Raw genomic sequence first — 23,717 nt, 5'->3', positions numbered from 1 at the left:
TCAGGGGAACATAAGACAGGGATTAGTCCTTGTTCTGTTTGTTAGACCAGTAAACAAACAAACAAACAAAAAAGAGTCAACTGCTGGCTCCCAGACCAGTTCTTTAAAAGCAAGTTTGGGGGAGGAAATATTTCCAATCTTCTAGAAAAGTTTTAATAGCTTTTCTTCTTTCACCTCAACACAATAAAGGCCATCTCTCTGAAAAACAGGAGCTGTCTCTTATACCAGAGAGAGATTGCATCAAAGGCCATGTCTAAAGGTTCTACATTTGAAATTTTTCTTTGAAAACCTAAAAATCAATATAATAGTATAGCCCTACAGCCTCTGAGGCAAAAAAAAATATATCTGAAATCTATTGAAAAAAGAAATAAATTCTAGCCTATCAAAAAAAAAAGAAAATAAAAGAACAGAGAAAGGTAAATAGACAGACAGACAAGCAGAAAGACAGAGAGAGGAGACAGGTAGATACTGATCTGGGACAAAGGAGTTAGCTGAGTAGGGTTTTCCACACCTCTATACAGCACTGATGAAGCAGAGGCAGAAAGATCAAGAGTCAAGGCCATCCTTGGCTACATAAAGAATTAAAGGCTAGCCTGATTGTACATGAAATCCTGTCTCAGGAAAAAAATAGTGTGTTCAGTAAAATGTAAATCGTAGTAATGTTTTGTGATACATTTAAGTCTCGAAACCTTCCTAAAGGCACTGGGCTTTCGCTCCATCTCCTTGACTCGAGGTGTGACTTGAGGTGGCAGAGTAGCATTGCTTTCATTTTTGACACACTGCATCTAGCTTCTGTGCACAGCTGCCAGGTGTTTCTAAGACTCTAACTGGCAGTTGCCCATCACAACAATCAACTTTGCAGGCAGCATTCCTGTTACTTCTATGATGGAAAGAAAAGTTCATCTTTTAAACTCCTCAGAGAAGCCCGTGAGACAAAGGAAGAACTTGTGTTAAGGTCTTACATACCTGTCACTTCCTAGACAACCTTCTGAAAGGCTATGACATCATAATTTCTTTGTCTTTATTTCTCCTCTAGAGGAACTAGAATAGAATCACCTGGAATTCATTGACTATAAGAAGAGCTGTAAGAAATTCTCAGAGATCTTTCTAGACCAAGAAGGAAGAGATATACGTTGGAGGTTAAGTGATTTTGCAGAACAAAATGAGCAGAAAATGCAGAGGAACATGGGAGCAAGAGGGAGAGGATGGGTTTACAGGAAAGGATCATAAATCAGATGCCCATCTGGAGGAAGGAGTGGTCAGAATAGCTGAAAGGACAATTAGACAAAGAAACATGTTTATCTCAGAGCTCTGAGAAGTCAACCCTAGCACACTGATGGGAATGGCCAGGAAACACTAGCGCACCTCTCAACAATAAGAGTCACCTGATGAAAACTAGACTGATACCAATATGTCAGCCATGAAAGCTACAGCCTCAATCAGATGTGATGGTTTTCTCTGGGTAATAGAGATTCTCCTGCTTAACACATGCCTATAAATCTCCTGGGCCACTATTTAGTTTAGATCATATGGTCTGTGTTTATTTCTTCCAAGTCTGGGTATAAAAAAATAAATTGGGTTGATATTTTGCTGTGTCTTATTTTCCTTGTCCCTGTTCTTGAACATACAGTCCAAGTAAAAACACATAACCTCTTCTATTTTATGTCTAATATAAAATAGGCATTATTTTGTTCTCTTTAGATTGTAACTACTTGCTTGCCATTTTAGAACTAGAATCATGATTCTTCAAATGTAACAAATATTAGTACCATTAACAAGCAAGAAAAAAGAGTGAACTCAGAATAAAATGTAACATAATGAATAACTATTTGTATACATGACATGTGAAGAATAGCAATATAGACAAATGTATGTAAATAATATACCTTCTATAAAAAGGAATATGATTATCTCAACAAACCACATCTAAGTTTTGAAAGGATGTTGTTGTTGTTGTCTTAAGGCCTCTGGTGTAGGGAAGTCTAAACAGCTTAAAACTTTGGATCTTATGAGTTGCTCATTTGAGCTTTATTTATATGTCTTTATTTACTGATTTTTGAGACACACTCTCACTCTGCATCTCAAGCTGGCTAGAATTCAATGCAGAACAACCTTCCTGACTCTGCCTCCCAAATGTGTGGACCACCACACCCGCCTGGGATTGGATTTGATGTTTCAAATTAACTGAAGAAAGAATATTACCTTGAATTTTAATGTGCAATTATTTTTGCTCTTCTATGGGAGTTCAAGTACAAACTGAAGGTCACCTTCCAAAAATATAATGAGTATTGAAGACACATGACTTTGTATGCTGCAGAAGAAGCCCAATTACCATCTTTATCAAAAGAATAGTAAATTTCCCTGCTTCATGACTATGTAGGTAGGTGGGCTCAGAATCATCCTGGTACAAACTGTCCTGTCCAAAGTCAATAGAGCTGGTGTGGAAATTAATCGTGTGTGTTTACAAAGCAGCAGTAGGAATGCATACGACAATCGGTTGTCTCACGTACTTTGCAAAGCCGATGAAGTCTTCATGGTTGGTGTTAATGTAAGAGACTTGAATGTCGATCAGTAGCAGGACCTAGAAGACAAAGAGAATTACTGTCATGACAACATGGGAAATTGCCCGTGTTACTTCTTGGTATTTAGTTTTTAAAGTGATTTTTTTATTATAATAACAAATAATTTTTCTCTTTTGGAGTCCTTTGCACTCTAACTTTGTAAGTGAAAATCCTTCGTGGCAGGTAAGTCTGAGTCTCCTGTGAAAGAGAAGCGCATTGTAATTCATAGACATATGAACTTCTTGTTGTCATAGCCCAAAACCTAGAATTATTCGTTGTGCTAAAGCAGAGGCCATGTTCTCAGGAAAGGCAAGCACATACAAGAGCAAGATTACCCTTTGCTTTTCTTCACTTTTTCCACTCTTTTATTTTTAAATGCCCTCTAGGTAACAGAAATATTCTATCAACTCAGAAAGGAAATACAGAAAGAACTGAACCTGTTTCAAGACGAGTGAAGTTCATTATCTGACTAAAACTCCAGCCAAAGTTCACTTAAAACATCATCTCAACAAAGAATGCTCCCTGGCATTCCTGCCTGAATCACACATCACTACAGTCCACCACTGTACACTGCCTCATCTCTTGTCCACTACTAGTACTTGACATGGAGGAGATTTGGCATATTCTATCTACACAGCGCCCCCTCTTAGGTTACTTGTAATTTCTGGGGCCTGAAATAGTAAGTTGAACAACATAGTTATTGGTGTTATGAAGAAATGGATGGAGCACACGTTTGAAGCAACATAAAATGTTTTCATTGTTAGATGTCTGGAAACCATGTGTCAGCAATATGGAAGGCCTCTTTGTGGGAAAATGTTCAGTGGGGGAACCAAGGCCTGAGTGAGGCAAGAAGGGGCAGACAAGCAGAAATTGACAGATGGAGGCTTTACTCTGGAACTTCTCTTACTATGTTTCTTTTTGTTCTTTTAATTGTGTAATATCCTTTTATGGATACTGAGATTCGGTAGCAAGTTAAAAAAAATTTAAGAACCCCTGCCTTGTCTACACTTTCATTTTTTTATTTTTTAACCTCTTCTTTAAAAAAGAAAGAGGAAGAAGAACACGAGGGGGAAGAGAAATGTGTCACGTAGTCCAGGCTAGCCTTAAACTCACTGTGTATGAAGGATGACCTTTAACTCCTGACCCTGCTGTCTCCATCTCTGGTGCTGAGGATAAAACCCGTGGCTTTATACATGCTGGGCAAGAACTCTACCAGCTGGGATGCTTCTAAGTAAGAGTCACAGTGAGTGCTTTTACCCTGTGTATCTTCACTGAAGGTAACCAAGGGCACCTGTGTCAGCATGACAGCCAATAGGCATGATGGGTGTTTCCTTAGGAATATCCTCCCTAATTCTCACCACCCCTTCCTTCCCTTATCCAGGCCCAGGCCACATCCCTATACAATAACTCAATTACGTACATAGGCATTAACCATAGAAGTGTTGGTATGTGTGTGTGTGTTTACCACAAATGTGATGAATTATTTGCATCATTTTTTTGTTTGGTGACTGTCTCAAGAGAAGCAGGTACAGTCTACAGTCATACCTGCCCTAAATGCATCCAATCTCCTCAGAAGCAGGGACAATATTTGTCTTATTCCTCACCTTATCCCCAGAAATAAGCATGATATGCAAAATAGAAGCCCAGGAAATGTCTGTGGCTTTAATTTTGTTAATTATCAAGCTAGAAGAATAGTCTCTTCTAAAGGAAGCCATTTCTCCCCGTGTAATTGGCACGTGCCCAGATTTGATTCTCACACAGTACCCAGCACCATGGGATCTGAGGCTTTACTTTTATGGATATTCTGAACTGGTCATAAGGCGAAACCTTGCTGAGAGTCACAAAGGAACCTGACAAAACCCAGATGAAGAAGATCACCCTGGTCTACTCTATGACCAAAAGAAATTAAGCCAAGACATAGGAACTATTAGGGCAGTAACATCACATTTTCATAAAAACTTCATATCAGATTCAAATTTAATTTTATTTCTTGAAAAACACTGAGGAATTATTATTAATTTAGCTATAGTTACTTCTATTCTCACACTAATCAAGTCAGATTCTCTTAAACATTATGTTCCTGGACTTATTTGCTGAGATTCCTTACCCATAGAGTATAATGTTTAAGTACAAATATATTGTTCTAGCATAGAGAGCAAAATATCCACATAATTGCCAGCACAACCCACAGTTATCATGAGCACCCTGGACACAGACACACATTAACTTGGACTGCAGTGTAGGAAAACAGTGAAAAAAAACAAAGCTATGGCTGTTCTCATTCATATTCCTGGAAATTGGGAGTCTGTGTTCACCCTCGGAAAAGGGCCAGGTTGCATGTGGGGGAGGAAAAGGAAAACAGTACATTTTTCTCCCTCACATTTTCACTTTCTCAGAGTTTCTCCCCCATGCTTTTATTCAATTACTGAATAGTTAGTTGAAAAAAACATAAATTTACTACTTATAGCAGCAGTAACTCACCAAACCATGTTTTTACGTGTAGTAGGAATGTAGAAACATCTAGAAGAATAGCTGGTGCATATAAAGTTTGAAAATCCTTTAAGAACAAAACTTAAATATTTATGAGTTTTCATGTTTAATTTTGAGGATTTCTTTCTGCCCCCTCAATGTTTCCTGAGAAGGGGTGGTTAATAATTCAAAACAAATTTAAAGCAAATGGTAGGAATGTCTCAAGGAATTTCAGAGACATGGAGAGTGGAGAAAATGGGCCAATATCGGATGATATGTATCAAAAGTACAAGGCTTAAGACAGCACACAGTCCAGAATTCAAATGGGGCATCTATCCAAATTGACATGGTTACGTTTCCAAAACATGTTTTTCTCCCATACTACACAGGTTCAAATCAGGAGTGACCACAAGCTTCTACAGGCGGCAAATGTCTGTCAGGCCCTGGGATAGTTACTTTAAAAGGAAGACCTAAAACCAGACAGGTGGCTCAGTGGCTAGGAGCACTTGTTACATAATCATGAAAACTGGTATTTGGACCCTAATACCTATAATAAGATGGGACTTTAACATGTGCTTGAGACCCCAGCTTCAAGAGAGACATAGACTTCATTGGAGCTTGTTGGCTTTCAGCCTAGACAACAAAGCACTAGCCGAGGGGTTCTTAACCTTCCTAATGCTGAGACCCTTAATACAGTTCTTTATGTTGTAGTGACCCCCAACCATAACAATATTTTCATTGCTATTTCATAACTGTAATTGTATTATTGTTATGAATCATAATGTAAAGGTTTTTGGAGGTAGAAGCTTGCCAAAGAAGTTGCAACCCACAGGTTGAGAGCCACTGCATTAGCCTCATATTCAGAGAGAGACTCTGACTCAAAATAACAAGGGGAGAGTGCTACATAAGAATACCCCATGCCCTCCTCTGGTTTCTGTGCACATGTAGAAGTTCGTGTACTTGTATACACACATGTATATATACTCACTCACACATGTACATATGCACCCACACACACATACATGTAAATAAATACTTTTTTAAAAAATAGGGAGACACCTATCCCATCTCTATCCCCCCACTTAGACAATGGACTGATCAGTACATCAAAGACATAGGTGGAAGGAAGCCTTCCTCTGAAGTCAGGAAAGGCCATCATGTCCCATCTCTGCTGTGCCCCAATGAATGAAGAGCAGCTCCAGTTAATGCTATGGCTTTAATCTGAAATGCTCCTCACAAGATCACACTTTAAATGCTTTGTCCCCATCTCACAGTGCTATTGGGAGAGTCCTGGATCCTTGCTGTAGAGCCTGGCTGTCAGAGTCACTAGGGGCGGACACTTGGCAATTATAACCAGCCCTGGTTCCAGTTTCAGTCCTAGCTTCCTGGTTTGTCAGCATGTGAACAGATTGTCACATGCTCCCGCCACCATGAGCTGTGATGTTTCCCCATATCGTCCCCCTAAAATGGACTGAAAGCCTTTGAGACTGTGAATCAGCATAGGTGTTTCCTCCTTAGGTTGTTTATCTCCGATAGTGTGGTCACAGCAATGCCAAAGTAACTAATACCGAAAGATTGCACTAGACAAGTAGGGTTGTTGGGGACCAGTTGACCATTGTAGTTCCTGGGCATTAGAAATGGTTTATGGGAGGAATTTGAAAATTTGAGACATGGGTTAGAGAAACCCTAGACTGTCTCACATTTACAATTATTATATTCTGGCAGAGAATTGTCTCTGTTTGGCCTGTGTCTTGAAAATGATAAGGATGGATGCAAAAGTAAAAGACTGGTTATTTGGTGAGGGGACTTCAAGACAGCATAGCATCTGGCTGGGTGGTATGGTTTACTGCTGGTTGCTTTTAGTAAGATTCACAGTAAGCATCAGGAGCAAAAAGCAAGATATGTGGGAAATGCTGTTCGGGAAGAAAACTGAGCTCATTTGCACTGGCAGATAAATAGCTGTAGCTTTTAAAGAATTTAGAGCCATTAAAGAAAAATCCAAGCACTCTACACAAGATAACGGGAATTTCTCAAGTATATTTCAGATATTGGACATATTCTACCCATTATAGATCCCACGTATAAAACTTCAAACTCACTTCAAAGACTTCCCCTGGATAAGCAAGTGCCTCCGGAACACCCTGCTCACAAAGGGCCACATCTGAAGGTGTATTTGTGTTCAGCCACCTCGGCAATTAAAGTCACTACAGCCACAGTCAAAGAGGGCCTGACTACAATTCAGACAGAGAGTACAACTTGCCATTCTCCGTGAAGTACATGTTTTGCAGGCATGCAGAACACAAGACGTATGGGGTCGTGGAGACTTCCACTACACTCTGAGGAAAAGGCCATGAGACCAGGCATCACGTCCCAGGGTCAGGTTCCTTGCAGGAATACCCTAACATAACAGGAAGTTATGAGCACGGTGACTGAATTACAGTGGGAACTGCAAGATGGTGAGGTGCCGGGAATGTGGATCAGTTGTTCAACATTTGAAACAGGTAGACACAATGAATGGAGCCAGCCCAAGAAAGAAACTTTTGAGCACTGAAAATGGTTAGACCATTAGGCCAATGCTACCTGAGCCCACTGGAACTCAGATAATGCCATTATATTTCCTAGATGCTGGAAATAGAGTTTGGTGTATTTTCTGTTCTGGGTTTTAGTCTCAGTTGAGTCCAACTTTTCCTAACTGCCCTCTCTCCCTGCTATTTTGCTCTGAACCATTATATATTAGAAGTATGCAACTCTCTTTTTTTATTTTACAGAAGTTCACAGCTAAGAGATTGCCTTGAGCCTTGAATCTGAGTAGAGACTCTAGCTTAGACTTCAAACAATGTTAGAATGTGAAGATCTCAGAAACTTATGGTTTGATCAAGCGCACCTTTCATCATGACAAACCATGAGCCTTTGGTGGTATGGGTGAAGTGTTGCAGTGTGAATTTGTCTCCCTGGCTTATGTTCTGATGCCTGTTCTACACATGATGGTGGTGGTGTGGAAGAATGAACTTAGGGATCCTAGCTGGAAGGAGTGTGTCACTAGGGGGCAGTCTTTGAAGGCTATAACCGCCCTCTGACTACCTTGTGAGCCAAACTGCTGCCTTGTCAAAATTTAGGTTGTACCGGCTCAGCGCAGATCATCACAGCTGGGCTTGTGGACTATTGGCTTTCCCTCCTTTCCCTCCTAGAAGGGGATGGGGAGGTTCGTGGGACCCCTACCTGAATATCCTCCCAACCTTCTCTGAGAAGGGCTAGAGGATATTTCTAGGGAAAGGTTAAGGGTATCCATCTATACTACCACAGAGGAGTCCCTACACCATCCATGCTAGGTGTGGACCTCCTACAGCGGCTGCTTAAGGTCGCCCATTCTCCTGTTACAGCGACTCCCCCACTACTCTGTAAGCAAGCCCCAGAGTGAGCTTCGGTGGAATCCCGACTTGGGACTGTAGGAGGAAGGAATACAAAAGAGAGCTTCCCTCTGTTGGGCTGTTTCTGTGGGATACTATGTTCGTGGTAATGCAAAGGTAAGTAGAGTCACTCATTTCCTCCTTACAAAATGGCCATGAGTTAACCACCACTGTGTAGCCTAAGGGTGCAGAACTCTATATAATGAATGCAAGCAGGGACACTGAAATAATTCAATAGGCAAAGACACTTGCATCAAGCCTATGACCTGAGCTTGACCTTTATAACCCACGTGATGGACAGAACTGATTTTCACAGACTGGCTTTTCCAAACATACGTCATGACAAACATGAACCTACACACACACACACACACACACACACACACACACTAAATTTTTTTTAAAGAATCCAAATAACTTACAAGATGTTACATAGAAAGTAAGAGTTAGAGCTTGTATTTGAGGTCAGATAGTCTAAGCTCAGGGGACACCATCTTAATAACCATTAGAGCTCCAGGGAACCGTGGGTTAGCCTGCCATATTCCACAATTGTGCAGTGATTCACCTTGACTCAATCATAGCCTTGGAAAATCGTGATCATTATGCTTGGCTCTGAGGAGCCCTAGACCACACCCACCCCTTCACACAGCCTCTCAGCACACTATAAACAGACAGCGCTATTAGGCTGCTAGCAGAGTTAGGAGCTGATCTTGATGCCAGGACTGTGTCTGACTCTTCGATATTAGCATGACATAAAATAAGTCAAATCAGAAGCAATGTCTTTAGTCCTGGTGACTTTAGAAGCTTATGTCTTCCAATGCAAATCTTGGGGTCCACTTTATGTTGCTGCAAGCTAGGGCCATGCTCCAGTCAAGCAAGTGTAGTGTGAACTTAGGTCTGTGTAGCCACTGGTCTGTCTGCTTACTCTTCCATGACTCTTGGGGCTGGTTCTTGGACACCGGGGCCTAGTTGTTCCAGATCAAATGCTAAACTGAATATGTCATTTTAGTGAAACAAAAAAAAATGAAAGAATGAAAAAGGAATCATGGAAGCATCAACACCTGACCTACATAGGTCACAATGGTGGCAAAACAACATACTACGTTTCTCAGTATCAATTTTACTTAGGATCCCTATGAGTTAAGTTTACACGTCATCATTTGAACGGTATAGGATAAAAACACAAGTCAGAGCATCTTGTTTATTTAAGATCGTATGCACAGCTGATGATTGTTGTAGAAGGAGAGAGCCGCTTGTTGTTTCCCAACAGAGACTAGGTCTGTGACAGGGAGTTTCCACTGACAACTTGACATGGCCCGGGGTTGCCTGGAAAGAATGTCTCAATGAGGAATAGACTATATCAGGCTGGCCTGTGGCCATGTCTGGAAGGGACTTTTTTTCCTTGGTTACTTGAGGTAGAAAGACCCACCCTGAGTGTAGGCATTTCCCAGTGTGAGACTGAGCAAGGGCCACACATTCCTTTCTCGCTGTTATTGACTGTGGGTGATGTAACAAGCTGTTTCCAGTCCCTGCCACCTTAGGTGTTCTACAGTGATAGACTAAAACCTGGAACGGTAAGCCGAAAGCAATCCTTTCTCTCCTAAGCTGCCTTTTGTTGGAGTTGTTTTATCACAAGCAACGAAAATAAAAAATAGGACAGGATCTCATGTATCCCAGCCTGCTCTTGAAATGGCTACATAACAGAAAATGAGCTTGAATTCCTAATCCTCCCGCCTCTACTTCCTAAGTGCTACAATTACAGGATTTTATAGGACTGAGCTGTATTGGTCCAACAGCAGCCAAGACATTAGATGGGGAGAGCTTGGGCCTATATGTCTGGTTCCTGGCTTCATTTCACTGGCTTGTGAGTTAATGCTGGCTGAGTTACAATACCTCTTTTCTTTATGTTGGGATGTTATCCAAGATTGTAAAAGCTGGAAAACAAGTGGAAATTATAAATAGTGGGCAATTAATTTTCAAAGCACTCTGATAAAAAGTAGTACCAATCAGTCCTGAGCTCAAGCAGAGAAAGCGGTTTTTGCTGGGGTCCCTCACAAATGCCCCAGCCTGCCAAGCTTCCGGCACTCCCCTCACTTCCTACGTTCCCCCCTCCCATCTGCACACTCATGCTATGCGAGAGTACGTGTCTCCCTTACTGGGATTTCTACTCTCTATTTTTTCCTCTTCTCTTTTTCTTCATTTTTCCCCCTTCCTCATTCCAGCCCACCTGATAATCCCAAAATCTTGGAATACTAACTTATGGGGGCACTCAGAGACCATATAGAACAACATCCCAATTCTGCCCTTGAAAACAACAACAATAGTCCTAAGAAGTGATTTTCACAAGAACACATTGTTACTTGGGAGAGAACACGTGGCCCAAGTCCAATATTCGCTCCACACGATGCTCGCAGCTGTGCCGTGGAAGAGAGTTTGAAAGCCTTAGTATTTTCCATTATTGTGTTGATAAGTAACTAAGAAAGGGCCATTTTGACATAAGAATTTGTTCTTCTTTTCTCAAATAAAGTATCCTCCCTTAAAAATTATCTTTCCAAGTCAGTGAGGGTCCAAAGATGGTTTCAAGGTCACTCCTTAGAAGCCAAGTGAATTAGTAAGATAGTTCTTAATGTTTAAAATATTAGTTCCTAAACGTCTTTCTCCAATGTAGATTGCATAAGCAAGTTATAAAAACCTGCAAGAAAAATGTTTAGAAAAAACTTTAATATCCTGCAGTTTATATACAAATCCATTAATACATGAGAATTTCATCTAAATGAAAAAAACAATGTGGTATGTTTCCGGATTAGCGGTCATCTATGAGTGGTGTGGACATGCTGGAAAGGTACACACGATGGTGATAAAAAGTTGAGGGGAAAATAACAGAGCTTCCTATTTGGAAGGCAGGTTGTTCCTGGTCATTGATTTGTTCAGAAACAGGGTTTTACACTGTAGCTCAAGCTGACCTCAGACTTGAGGTAATCCTCCTGCCTCTGCTTCTCCAGTGCAGAGATTGCAGGTGTGAGCTCCCACACTTGGTTCTGGACTTGTATTGTTGATTTTATATTCAATTTTAGATTTCTGGAGACATTGCTAAATGTCCTTATATTTTATCTAATATTGGTATAGTAGTAACTCATATATAATTCATGAAAAATAAAAGTAATTATGATATTCTTGCGTGTCACACTGTTTTGTCATTGAAGACTAAGCCACCTACTGGTGATGAGGCACCTTGGTAAAATCCTTCCACTCCCACAAAGGCCCTGATACCAGGCAAGAGTTTACTCACCTGGTCCTTGGTCTTCCCTTCTCGCTCACGGATGTGGTTAGCAACAATCCTTTCTGTTTCCTCACAAAGTCTGGGGAAGTTCGCCAACTGTCAAGAAAACGAACCTGGGCATTAATACTGCACAACGGTTGTACCATAGAAACAGAGCAGAGGTGCTGAAGCAAGGCTGCCCCTTCTGAGAGCAAGACAGGAGACATGAACTTCTGCAGATTAACTCCAGCAGCTCTGTCAACTGGCAGGAGATGCCTCTAAGCCAGGACAGCCGCTGTCTGGAAATGAAGCTGAAACCCAGTGTCCTGGCTAGTTTATTGTCAGCTTGACAGAAGTTGGGGCTCTTTGGTAAGTGGGGCTCTCAATTGAGAAGATTCCTCCATAACATTTGCCTGTAGACAACTTGGTAGTACATTTTCTTTATTAGCGATTGATGCAAGAGGCCCTGCCCACTGTTGGCAGTGTCGCCCTGGGCAGGCGCCAGTGAGATGTAGAAGAAAGCAGGCTGAACAAGTCATGAGGAGCAAGCCAATGAGCAACACTCCCGTGCTGTATGTTTTAATTCCTGCCTTCAGGTTCCTGCCTTGACTTCCTTTGATAACAGACTATGGCGTAGAAGTGTAAGCTGAAATAAACCCTTTCCTCTCCAAGTTGCTTTTGGCCATGGTGTTCTATCATTGCAATAGAAACCCTAACCAAGACACCAAGTGGATGCATCAGAGCATCAAGCAGAGGCTTGGCAAGACTTTCTGACTTTTAAAAAAATCAGAGAGGAAATAATAGCAGCTTTGACAGAGATGGCTATAGTGGAAATAGAAAAGAACATGCATGCCCATGGCTAATTCCAAGTAAATGACCAAGTCCAATTATAAGAAAACATGTATACATTAATAATAACAAAATAGCATAATACAAACAGTAAAGGATGAGATTCAGTTAATAAACATGCAGTAGTCAATATGAAGAAGACAAACATTAAACCAAATTAGCAATAATGCAGAGGAAAATAGTAAATGTTATGTTATCAGTTTGTTGCTATTATTTTTATAAGATAACAGGTGAACTTAGAGCCTAAGGCCAGCATGGGCTAGCTGAGAGGTTAGGTCAATGAAGGCAAATTTCCTGGAAAGAAATTTGGAAATATTTACCAAGAATCTCAAATACATACACAAACTCCCCTGACTCCCCCTTCATCCCTCCCCACTTCTCTCTCTCTCATACACACGCTTTAACCTAACAACTTTCCAGAATTTTGAGGTAAAATCATAAAGACTTTTATTACGGCATTAATTGGAATGGCAAAATGAGACAAACAGGAACTTAGTACCTAAGTATTGATGATATTAAACAAATCAAAGTAGATCCACTTATCAGTGGCCATTGCAAAATATGTTTTTAATTAATATATTTATTTACATTTATGTACATGTATATCTGAATGTCTATGTGACTGTATGTGCTTATGCATGGATGGGTATGTCATACCTGTACAGACTAGAAGAGAGTGTTGGTGTTTTTCTCCAACACTCTCCGCCTATTTCTCCAAAGCAGCTTCTCTCCCTGAAGCTAGGGTTTACTCTTAGCTAGACTGAAAGCCAGCAAACCTCAGCCATGCTCCTGCCTCTGCCCTCCTCAAAGCTGAGATGTCAAATATTTGAAGAAATACCCAGCTTGCTACCGAGGTAACAGGATCCAATGTGCAGTCCTCTTAATAGTATTGCAAACATTCTTAACTGCAGATCCATTGCCCCAACCCCTCAAATCGCATCCTCATGCTGTCTAACGGCATGATGTTCACAACATGATATAAGGGAAGAAAACTGAGCAGCCAGATAGATGTGTGCTGAGGCCAAAACACCACCTTGAATCCTCAGATACACTAAGAACCTTCCAAACTTCAGCTTTTGAACAAAGTTTCCTCAAGCTTGGAAGATGTTAGGAAAAGGCCTCCCTGAGAAATGCTGCTTGAGGTCACCTGGGTCACTGTGCACACTGACAGTTTGCATCCTGCACATTTGTTTCCCAGAAGGATAAAAGCCCCGGTCCTTCATAGAGCAGAAGAACAAGGTCACCCTGTCTCTTAATGGTACAAGTCTGCCGCCTGTGAGCAGAGAACTGAACAAATATGATACAATATGAATAGTAGTAACTCATTCAACTCAGCACAAGTTCATCCTCTCAAGAGGTTTCTAGAGAAGAGTATTGTATACCACTATCAGAAAAATAGAGAAATCTAACTGCTTTTGTAGCTCATAAGCACTTACTGTATATGCATAAAGACCCAAGTTGATCTTCCAGAACCATGTTTAAGAAAAGAAATCCAGGGATGGCAGCACGTGTCTGTGATCCCGTTCCTGGGAAGGCTGTAAATGGACGGTCCCTGAGGCTCACTGGCCAGCAAGCCCAGCCTGCATGACAAGTCCCAGGTCACTAAGAGAGTCTGTCTCCAAAAGTAAAGTGGGCAGTACCTGAGGTTGTCCTCTGACTTCTACACTCATGTATACCATGTGTGTGTCTTTTTAAACTTGCTCTATCCACTGAGCTCAACTCAATCATGAAAGCAGTCTGTAGTTTTGTACCAATAACTGAAACAAAGTAAACAGACTAAATTCTTAGGGAAACAAACGAAAAACAACAAAATCCTTGACCTCACATGTGTGTGTGGCAGGGAATGGAAGAGGGGGACGATTAGCGACAACACCAGGCAGTGCGAGCCATAACCATCACTGAAGGCATCAATGAAATGAATACATTTGCTCTGAGCCTGATCTACAAAGAATTCTGGGGGCACACAATTCAAAAATGTTCGTTTTCATTGAGAGTTTTGTGGCGCTCAATTCTTTTTTTTCTTTTTTATTTATTTATTTATTAAAGATTTCTGCCTCCTCCCCGCCACCGCCTCCCATTTCCCTCCCCCTCCCCCAATCAAGTCCCCCTCCCTCCTCAGCCCGAAGAGCAGTCAGGGTTCCCTGCCCTGTGGGAAGTCCAAGGACCTCCCACCTCCTTCCAGGTCTAGGAAGGTGAGCATCCAAACAGCCTAGGCTCCTATAAAGCCAGTACGTGCAGTAGGATCAAAACCCAGTGCCATTGTTCTTGAGTTCTCAGTAGTCTTCATTGTCCGCTAAGTTCAGCAAGTCCGGTTTTATCCCATGCTTTTTCAGACCCATTCCAGCTGGCCTTGGTGAGTTCCCGATAGAACATCCCTATTGTCTCAGTGGTGCTCAATTCTTACGATGCACACAGAAAAGGGGACATCAAAGCCCTTCTGGTGTTCAAAATGAATTCTGATTAGGCTCTGTGGCCTCCCTCATCAGCTCGTTTACCAGGAATGGCTGGGTGTTTATGCAGCCCTCCTTCCTGCACGCAAACACACTCTGTCCTGATTGCCAGCTCCGTGTCCGCCTCACTTCCACACCTCTTCATGTGCAATTACAATTTCCATAATCATTGAAATCATTATAACCCTCGAGGTCTTCTGCTCTGGCGTTCAAATTCATTAGAAGTCTACATTGCGAAGAATTCTAATCGTGCCTGCATAAATAGTGTGGATGTAGAAAGCACCATATTTAGACCTTAATTCCCCACTAATTACTTATATTCTGTCAATTATTCATGAGGCATCAGTGAAGGAAGGCTTTGCTACCAGCTACAGACATTTTCTATTCCTTGACTTCCATCACATCCCTCGCTAGGCAACCGCTGTCCACTGGCCCTGTACTCACCATGTCAGAGCACCTGATGGCGAATCTTACAGTGTGGACAGGGTGGTTAACTATGTAAATACGCATGGAGAAGCCTACCATAAGAATGCCTCTTGGGATTTAATGCCCTTGCATGAGACACAATCTGTCAGTCACACTGTATGTTGACTAAATGACAAATTACTTCCAAATACCTTTACTATTCTTAAATAATAAAGATTCAATGAAGAAATAATACAACTTTTTTTTTCAGAATCCAACCCTTGAACGTTTGATTCTGAGAAAATTTCAATGACACATGTCCTGAGAGAAAGTAGGCTTATAATAAAAAAAATATATAAAACTGCATCTTAATTATGTTCAATATTTTAAGTGTTCTGTGGAGTTATGGATAATTATTTTGGGAAACCTCGCTATAAAAATTTCAGTATGAACCACATTTTTCTCTGAGGGTAAAAGAAACACTTGAAAGGTATTTCCATCCAATAAAGCAAAAATTACAGACTTATAAAATTTACTAAGCATGAATTAATCAGATCATAAGAGCCAGGCAATTCAGTTTCTCCTGGGATAGGCATGAGCCAGCCAAGGCCTCAAAAGTAACTCTTCTGATGCCTCAAGCAAAAATACAGGTTGCTGGGAAATCATTGTTCATGGACCTGTAGCAGGGTTCCCAGAGAAAACAAACCTAAGCTAGAACAGTTTCCTTCATCTATTAGACCCGACGTTGTGAGTCTCGCTGACATAGATATGAGCTCTTTTTTTTTTTTTCATCTAAAAGCTGTAAACCTTCAGATGTTGGCCACTGGTTATGAACTAACCAGCAATTATGACTGCACTGCTCATGAAAACATTTCAAATTTATTTCATTTTCTGTGAATTAAGCACACCACCCTCAAAAGTCCCTAGCCATCCTTTATGTGTGTTTGACATCATGTTGGATTTATTCAGGAGCTGAGAAAAAAGGTCATCCCCGAAGAAAGTGCTATGAAGACAGGGAACTATGTTCACCCACACTCACAAAAGCCTGGAAATGAGGAGCGATTTTAGTGCAGAGCTGTCAGGAAACGGTGAGGTTCCTCCTCACAGCACAGAAGTAGCCTCTGTTTCCCAATGGCATTTGGGAAATCCACAAAGCTGGTGAGGGGAGGGGAAAGGAGCCAACTCCTGGCGAGAGGGACTTGGGTAAAGTGAGTACAGAGCAAGAGATGTGTCAGTTGCCCTCCTCCGAGTGGGCAAATTCCAAATCTCTAAACCTCAAATACTTTCTGCAACTAGAGGGAGAAATGATGAGGTGTGTGACGGAAAAATCTTTAAACAGAAATAAAGAGAACTTTCGCGTTATTCAGCAAAGGCTAAGAAACTGAAATGTCCAAGTTCAACCTTGGATGGAAGAAAGTTGTGCTGTTTGTCAGTGAAGGCACGCTTGGTCTCTTGAGGAATGCAGAAGACATTTAAACAGGTCAGGGTAGGGATGGGAGTTGACACCGTCTCCAAATAGTACCTGAAGGTCTCAGGCAGGGTTTTGTCTTCCCTGACATCCGAGTTTATCTTTGGTAGACACATTAATGAGCAGTTAAGTTGGGAAAAGAAGAAAAACAGAAGGTAGGAGGGAAAGCTAAGCATTGGACCTGACTTTCCTATAGCATCCAATAAAAACTTCAAAAAAAAAAAACCAGTCTGATTTAGAGAAACTGAATCTTAATTCTCTTACACAGAGTGAGAGTCCATCAGCATGGCCCCACTGAACGTATCTGGAGCTTTGTGGCCATCCTTTTCACCCTACGTCAGTCATGCTACATCGAGAACACGTGGATTTCTTTATCCAGCCAATTGTACATCCAAAATTACTATTGGAAAAAGAGGGTGATCTAGGGTTGCAAAAAAATACTGCGCTCAATAAATCAAGTCCCCACTGTGCTAGCTCATAGTCTCAGGGTCCCTTCATTGTATAACAATAAGAGTCTTGTGAAGTGTTATTCACACAGTCCCATGTGCTGAAAGGAAAAGGAAGGGGTAAGATGAAGACCAGGGGTCTTCTGAGTGTTTTGGAGATGGAAAGATTGTGAAACCATATCTAGGAAATTCAAGAAAGCCTCTGATAACACGGCCTTTGAATGCCTGAAGGAAGAAGCAAACGTTAGATTTTTGCAGTTGCTTCGGTGTCCATAAAGGAATGCAAAGTCCCCACTGCCATGTCTCCTCAGGACACCGGTGCAGCTGAAATGGGGAAGACAGAAGAGTTTAGAGATGAAGGGGGCACGAACTCATGGTCAGGACTTCAGATTCTCTTCTTTAGTTTATATGGGCCCTGGACCATGCACATACTGACCCAACATGTGACAGAACTGGGCATTTCTTCAAACAGCACTTTTTAATGCAAAATTCTTTTTTGGGTTTCTTATGGCCAACTAAGGTATCTTCTTTTTTACTTGCAAAAATTTTTTTTTCTCTAAGCAGTGGGGAAAAGAATCAATTAATTGGTATCATAGTGATCCAAGAATGTGGTTTCCCAAAAGGCCAATAAATGACACAGTTGCTAAACTGTGGTCAAAAAACAAGTTGTTCCTCCCTGTGCTTCCTGCAAAGAACTTCAGGACCTTGAGACGATGTGCCAGAGAAGAGGAGGTAAAGGAAGGCAGATGAAAACTGATGCCCACCAGAAAAATTCCAAAGTTGAGATGTCCCTGGAGAGAAGCCAAATGGCTCATAAAGCCCTAATGTCCCTGCCTTGTTCCCCTGTGCCCCAGAGACAACAGTGAGAAAATATCGGAGAAGAAATGCATTCCCCCAGAGCTAAAAAAAAAAAAAAAAAAAAAGGTTTGTGCTGTGCCGTTTGAGCATACATAAACCCCAGATGTTTTAAACTAATGTACGTTTATATGGCATAAGGAAAAAATGTGAAAAGATTTAACACATATAGCAATCAATGTGAGGAGTTATAGATGAAAACAATAAAACAATGCTTTAAATACATATGTGGACAGGTATGTAATATTGCTAAAATAACTCTATGTTTTATATTGCCTGAAGCAGTCTTGTTTTACTCTCATAATTATGGTGAAAGTATTAATAGCACTCCCTTTAACTCTCAGGAATGTCCTGCACTGGACAATAAATTACATAGTCACTTTCTCAATGCCTCGTGTTCAAAGGGGTCAAATAATGAAGTGTTAGCATTAGCACATGTAACGTTAATTAGGATTCTTATCTGAAAAAAAATTTAATTTTAATTATACTAGTTCCAAAATAAGAGGCTAATGGCAGACTTAAGGCCAAAAACTTGAGCATCAAAATAAAACATAAAGAATGACAGATGTTTGGATGAAAACCTGTCCAGATGTCATCATTTTCAAAGAAATGACTAAAACACTCTTTTGAAACAAAGTACATATTTCTTTAGCATCAAGGGAACTTAACAACATGTAAATTTTTAATAAGTATTTATACTGTGTCTCTCCCGGAGGGTTAGTCATTGCAAGTGGTTCTAGGGTCTGGATGATAAAAGGCAAAGCTCTTTGTTATAAATACACTTCTAATCAGCAAGAAGAAGGACTCACATGAATAAATGAATGCATGCAAATTCCCACACCCTAGCTCAGGCATGATGAGAGAAACAGACATGGGTTAGCAACTGAAGCGTGGAGACAGGAGTAAGGAAAGGGGCCAGGGACGGACTCACAGAGGCCCTCCAGGAATGCGTTTAGGAGATGATGAAGAGTGTACTGGATCTCTGTAAAGGAGGAATGACGGAGGAAGACAGAAGAGGAAAAGAAGACATTCAAGACAAAGAGAACGACATGTACAGATGCCAAAGGCATTAAACTTCTTAGAGGCGGAGTGACCAGCCGTGACCGTAACAAGCAGTAGGACAACAAATATAGCTGATCGAGTACTTAGAAATTAGACAGTGATTTAAACTTTAAGGTTTGAATGGGTATTAATTTTAATAAAACAAACAAAATATAGGTCTGAATTTTAGAAAGGCTACTTTGACAGCATCGAGGAGAGTGAACTGGGGGTATTGAGGGTAGAGGTCAAAGGCTCAAGAGACCAACAGGACTCTTCAGAACCTAAGAAAGGACATAACAATGTAACTGTAGTAGTTAGGGGACAGTGTATTGGTTTGAATCTGTAATGTCTCCATAGACTCTGTTTGGAAGAATCAGTCCTGAGTTTGTAGCACTACTGTGAAGGCTATGGGACTGACCAGAGGAATTGCATTGTGGGACATGGTCTCTCAAAGTTATATGTGCCATGGGGTCTGGTCACAGTCTCTGCTTCTTGGTTTATAAAATATGAACGGTTGCTTCATATATCCACCACCACACACCTTCTCAGCCAGGAAAAACTGGATTTTTCTCAAAAACCCTGAACTAAATGAAACCTTTCCTCACCAAGCTACTGATACAAAGCGTTTTGAAAGGCCTGGTCTGGATGTGTCAATGTGGGACTCATCGATATTTTCAGTTTTAAAGGGAAGTTGAACAGTGAATCATGATCTGCCAACTAAAACTACAGCAAGAAAAGATGGTGTCCATAACCAAGCTCGGTGGGGATCCCAGGGTTTACAGGGAGGCAAGGGTAGACAGACATTGAGAACAAGAGAAGGAACACACAGAGATGGAAGAGAGTGAGTGAGAGAGAGGCATGGCCACTTCAAAACAAGAGTGACATCAAGAGGAAGAAGAGTGCCCAGCCAGGCAGCCAGGCCCCAGTTGACCTTGGCCATGAATGTGTCCAAAAAGTGGTGGAGCACAAGCCTGATGGAGGAGAGAAAGACAGTGGATAGGCTTGAGGTCGGGTTTTCTGAGCTATAGGTGTGTGCTGGCCTTCTTCACGTGACAGAGCATGTGACTGTACAAACAGCAGAAAACTCCTAGGAACCAGTTTCCTTAAGAAAACACACATGTAGCTTTGGCCAGGGTCGGTGTCTCATCAGAGACAAAGGTAAGGCAGGAGGCTGCTCTGAGTACAGGAAAGCCTGAGGGATTGGAAGAAGGCAATCTCCTGGTTTATGGCCCCCATGAAATTATCATGTAAAGGCAAAGAAGAGAGTATTCAATTTAACGTCCCTGTATGGAGAACATGAGAAGCCACTCATTAGAATCCACTGGCGTGTTGCTGAGTACCATTAAGATTGCACTAAGGTACAATCAATATGTTGTGGCACTCACCCAGAAAAGAGGCACATGGTTTCCAAGCTTCTCGGGAACTTGGGGGTAAAGACAACTGGCCACTCTCAGCATCCTTTGAGTTTCAACTTGTAGAAATGTTAAATCAGGCAGAAATTAAGTAACTAATCAGCAAATCAAAAGTGTCTCAGTCACCCAACTCTCCCTCAGTCACAGTGGGCTCTCTGATTTAAAGATTCTATTCTTTTGTTTTTGAACCTAGGTCTCAGAGACAAAGAGGGCAATAACTTTCAAATATCCTCTGAGCTCTTCCATTAATTTTTTAATTGTCTTTTTAAAATCTAAGGAAAGTTAAAGGGGTGGCCTGGATCTTCTAAGACATCTGTCTATGATGCCAAGGACCACAGGAAGTCAGGGGAACATGATCCCAGCAGGGACTGAATGCGGAGTCTCAGGAGTCAAGAGCAGCAAAGAACAGCGGCTGTTGACTGTTAGACATGAGCTCTGCATGGACAAACACTAAAGGTGAACTAAGAATGAAGGAGAAAAACGTAAGCCACCTGCTGTGGAATACTTCTGTACACTGTGATTGGTTTGATAAAGAATATCACTGACCAATAGTTGGTCAGAATAAGGTTAGGTGAGAAAACCAGACTAAGGACACTAGGAAGAAGAAAGGCAGAGACAGGAGAGTCTCCAGGAGAAGCAGAGGGAGTAACACATGCTGGAGGACAGATAACGTCACGAGCCATGTGCCAGCACATGGATGGATAGAAATGGGTTAAGTTAAGCTGTAAGAGCTGATTAGTAATAAGCCTAAGCTATCAACCAAGCATTTATAATCAATATTAAGTATCCATGTTGATTATCTGGGAACTTGTGTATAAATAAAGAAAAGTCCACCTACAGCCAGCATCAAAAAATTCTGATGCACCAAGGGAGGAGATAGGGACTGGCTGTGAGACCACAAGGTGGAGGCATGTCCTGGTACCACTTGGGCCTTCAGGGAAGGCATTTACAGAAGGATGGTTAAATTCTGTTTGGAACCCATGGCAGGAGAAGTAGGCAAATGCCATGCCTAATATCAGGCCATTCAATATTTTCTTAGGTTTGTACCAAAAATTTTCCATCCATGAAGAAATCTCTAGGGCAGATAACAACCTCGGGGAGAAATCTAGGCTTTCTTTGTTTCACTTTATTGTATCTAAAGCAAAATATAGAATGTTCTGGGAAGACAGTAGAAAAAAATATACGGGAGATTGATGCAGAAGTTATGATGGAAAGGGAGGTTCAAAATGGGGAGAGCAAGAATAGGAGCCAGAAACTGTTTGGGAACAAGCTGTCTCATCCCAGGCTTACTGTCGCTTTCCCAGTGAGTTGGATACAATGGGCAATGATAAAAAATAAATAAATAAAAATAAAAAGATTCATATATACCATAAACACTTTATATAACTGAAAACATAAATGTATACACATGTGCCAGTCTTTTGATGTGAGGCCAGAGCCTGCTCTCTGCATATGCACCCACTGATTCGAGTTACGCCTCTTCTGTCTTACATAAACCACATCCTTCATCTACCATCTCCAGTTCTGCTTTCTTTAAAGGGAGGGAGAACGTGAACACACTTGTTAAATAATCTGAATGCAGGAACTCCACACTTTTATAAGCACCCAGCCAACTGTACGCACTGTTTTACTAGTATCCTGTCCCTACCTTACCAGTAGCACGCCGTTCATAGCTAACAATTTAGCAAGCTTTGCAAAGCCCTCAGCTCAGTTTTCCGAGAAACCAGACAACTTTTTTTCCACAGCACACCTAACAGAAGGCTTTGCACAGACCACATCATTGTGCTGAAGCTGGCAATCTGGGTGGCTGGTATGGGGTGGTACTAGTTAATCCTAAGGTCAGTTAAGAAGCCAATCAAGGGTCCTTCAGATGCACAGGCACAGACAGGGAGCCAAGAGTGTGGAGTAATAACTTATAGCACCATTAATAAAAACCCAGAGACAGAAATTGGGGTTCAACCTGAAGGTCAGAAAGGCAGAACAGCCAGCCACTGGCTCTTACCTCTACCTCGGTCCGAAATGGCCATCCTGCCTCTAAGAATCTCAGAATGAGACTGTGTGGGAGCTGTCTCCTCCCATCTTATATTCCTCTCTAGGGCTGGGATTAAAGGCGTGTCCTACTACTGCCCAGTTTCTGTGGAAAATTAGTGTGACTATTGGGATTAAAGGTGTGGGTCACCACTGCCTGGTCTGTAAGGCTGACTAGTGTGTTTAAATTGACTTTTGACTTAAGTCGAGCATGTACTCTGAACTTCAGGCAAACTTTGTTTATTAAAATACAAATGAAATATCACCACAGTAACTGGCTTCCAACACATTGAATGCTGGTGTTCAAAAGATGGGTTTCTTCCCTGTGTGCTTCCTCTGCCCCCGCCATCTTTAGCACCTTAACCCTTGGGACTCTTGCCATTAGGGAGGAAAGAGACCTGGACAGCAAGGCTCACAGAGGAGCTGTAGGAATTCCACAGCTGGTGTCTCGGCTTCTAGTGACTCCTAGACACCATGCTCCTTCTTGTCTCTTCTCATTCAGAATTTATAGCTAGAACTCTCTCTCCCTTACCGTGTTCACTCTGCACAGATCTTCGTCTGAGCTTCTCTTCCAGGAGCCTGGGACCAACACCCTTGCCTTTCCTACCATTTGCTGCCAGTAACCACACATAAAGCAAAAACAAAAACATGTGTTCCAGAAATGCCCATGGCCCCTGAGTCACTGTCATAGGTTAGGCCTGCTTTCCCCTAAATACTACCACTAACTCTCTTTTCCAGTACAAAATATTTCTTTAAATTTTTTGTGGTGGGGCACACCTTTAATCTTAGTACTAATGAGGCAAAGGTAGGCAGATCTCTGCAAGTTCAAGGCCAGCTTGGTCTACAAAATAAGTTCTAGGCTTGCCAGGGTTACACAGAGAGACCCTATCTCAAAATAGAATTAAAGATAAAATTAAAAAAAGAAAAAAGAAGCAATATATGAATAAGTTTAAGCTTCTAAATTTATATGTGTGTGTGCACAGACGTGCATGCATACGGGTTTGTACAAAAGCCAGAAAACGGCTTCAGGCCACTGGAGCCAGAACTACAGGCAGTCATGAACTATC

The 23,717-nt window shown here is 41.5% G+C and overlaps 1 protein-coding gene across 7 annotated transcripts in view; it reads right to left on the bottom strand.

The window, feature by feature from the left end:
• The window catches only part of Dnm3 (dynamin 3), a 467,024-nt gene that overhangs the window by 275,324 nt on the left and 167,983 nt on the right, over nt 1–23,717 (bottom strand). For all 7 annotated transcript variants that reach the window (XM_041662394.1, XM_041662390.1, XM_041662391.1 and 4 more), the window contains exons 11-12: nt 11,727–11,813; nt 2,511–2,581 (exon numbers count right to left, since the gene is read on the bottom strand). In XM_041662394.1, the coding sequence (XP_041518328.1) occupies nt 2,511–2,581; nt 11,727–11,813 (158 nt within the window). The remainder of the gene's footprint in view (nt 1–2,510; nt 2,582–11,726; nt 11,814–23,717) is intronic.

This window comes from Microtus oregoni, unplaced genomic scaffold (assembly GCF_018167655.1).
Source record: "Microtus oregoni isolate MIOR12 unplaced genomic scaffold, Mior012 000013F_ref0000133, whole genome shotgun sequence".
In the NCBI taxonomy this organism is placed as follows: domain Eukaryota; kingdom Metazoa; phylum Chordata; class Mammalia; order Rodentia; family Cricetidae; genus Microtus; species Microtus oregoni.
The sequence above is the reverse complement of the archived record's forward strand: the minus strand, read 5'-3'. Positions and strand labels throughout refer to the sequence as shown.